This window comes from Gossypium raimondii, chromosome 7, assembly GCF_025698545.1.
Source record: "Gossypium raimondii isolate GPD5lz chromosome 7, ASM2569854v1, whole genome shotgun sequence".
In the NCBI taxonomy this organism is placed as follows: domain Eukaryota; kingdom Viridiplantae; phylum Streptophyta; class Magnoliopsida; order Malvales; family Malvaceae; genus Gossypium; species Gossypium raimondii.
In genome coordinates, this window is record NC_068571.1 from 3460570 (window position 1) to 3461696 (window position 1127).

Genomic DNA, 1127 nt, shown 5'->3' on the forward strand with positions numbered 1-1127 from the left:
CAACGATCCATGGCTTGGGATTTGTTTGAGGAGACGAGCTATAGTTTGCTGAAGGTTTGGGGTAGGACTCGGCATATCTTGGGCTGGGACACTGACGACTTGTGTGGCCACGTCCCTTGTAGTTGTAACATGTTAGATCCTTGGGCGGGGAGGCAGCGCGGCCACGACTGGAATAATTACTATTGCGCTTACTATTACGACCCCGCCCACGATTAGCGGAAGCAGAAGGCTACCGACCGGTAAAGTGGGCAACGGCAGTAGGATGAAGAGGCTCTTGAATAGCTTTCAATTGTAATTCCTCAGAAAGTAATAAGCCAAACAAATCATCAAAGGATGTTGACTGTAGTTTTGCCTCTAGATTGCGAACGAATGGTCGATAATCGGCACCAAGTCCTCGTAAAATATGATCGACAAGATCGTCTTCAGAAATAGCCGCATTTAGAGCCCCGAGTTGATCAAAAATCTGTTTCGCACGATCCATGTATATAACGATTGAATCATCGCCACGAGACAAGGAATGAAGAGAGCCTTTAAGGGTCCGGATTTGAGCCCGAGATCCGGAAGCAAAAGTTTGATGCAGCTTTGTCCAAGCTGCGAATGCGGTAGTGGTTCCGACTGCCTGAGATAGCACGGACTCAGACAACGAGCCAAGGATCCAGCTAAGAACCATTTGGTCCTTAAGAAACCACGACTCATAGGCCGGGTTACGAGCATTGTCAACGGTCTTGGGAGGAGCTGCTGTGCCGTCGACATGATGCATGAGTTTTTGGCTATATAAGAGAGGGGTCATTTGTGTTTTCCACAGGAGGTAATTAGAGGGAATAAGCTTGATGGTGATTTGATTTGGCATGGAAGGTGGAGAGGAAACAATCGAATTGGCCATGAGGAAGAAAAGAAAAAAAAAAGAGAGGAGGCGGTGATTGAAACCTTTTTACTGGCAGGTTGATACCATGAAAAAATAGTGATTTTGGTTTGTAAATTCAGCTCAATTGTATTCGACTATTGATAGCAAATATATACAAGATTACAGCAGAGTGTTATCTACAGCTATTCACAATTTGAATTTAAATTTTAAGTAGAATAAGATCCTAAAGAATAGGAGTGATAACAAGTCTAGTTTGACTTGG

General features: G+C 44.3%; 1 protein-coding gene across 1 annotated transcript; it reads right to left on the reverse strand.

Annotated features, from left to right (window-relative positions):
• Positions 1-229: 229 nt before the first annotated feature.
• LOC128042429 (uncharacterized) lies at positions 230-760 on the reverse strand. Its single transcript, XM_052633467.1, has one exon. It carries the CDS (start codon positions 758-760, stop codon positions 230-232), a length of 531 nt encoding a protein of 176 aa, XP_052489427.1.
• Between the last annotated feature and the right edge of the window lie 367 nt (positions 761-1127).

What these genes read in the sequence shown, in the direction of transcription:
- LOC128042429 (XM_052633467.1), bottom strand. Translation starts at nt 760, where the DNA reads ATGCATCATGTCGACGGCACAGCAGCTCCTCCCAAGACCGTTGACAAT.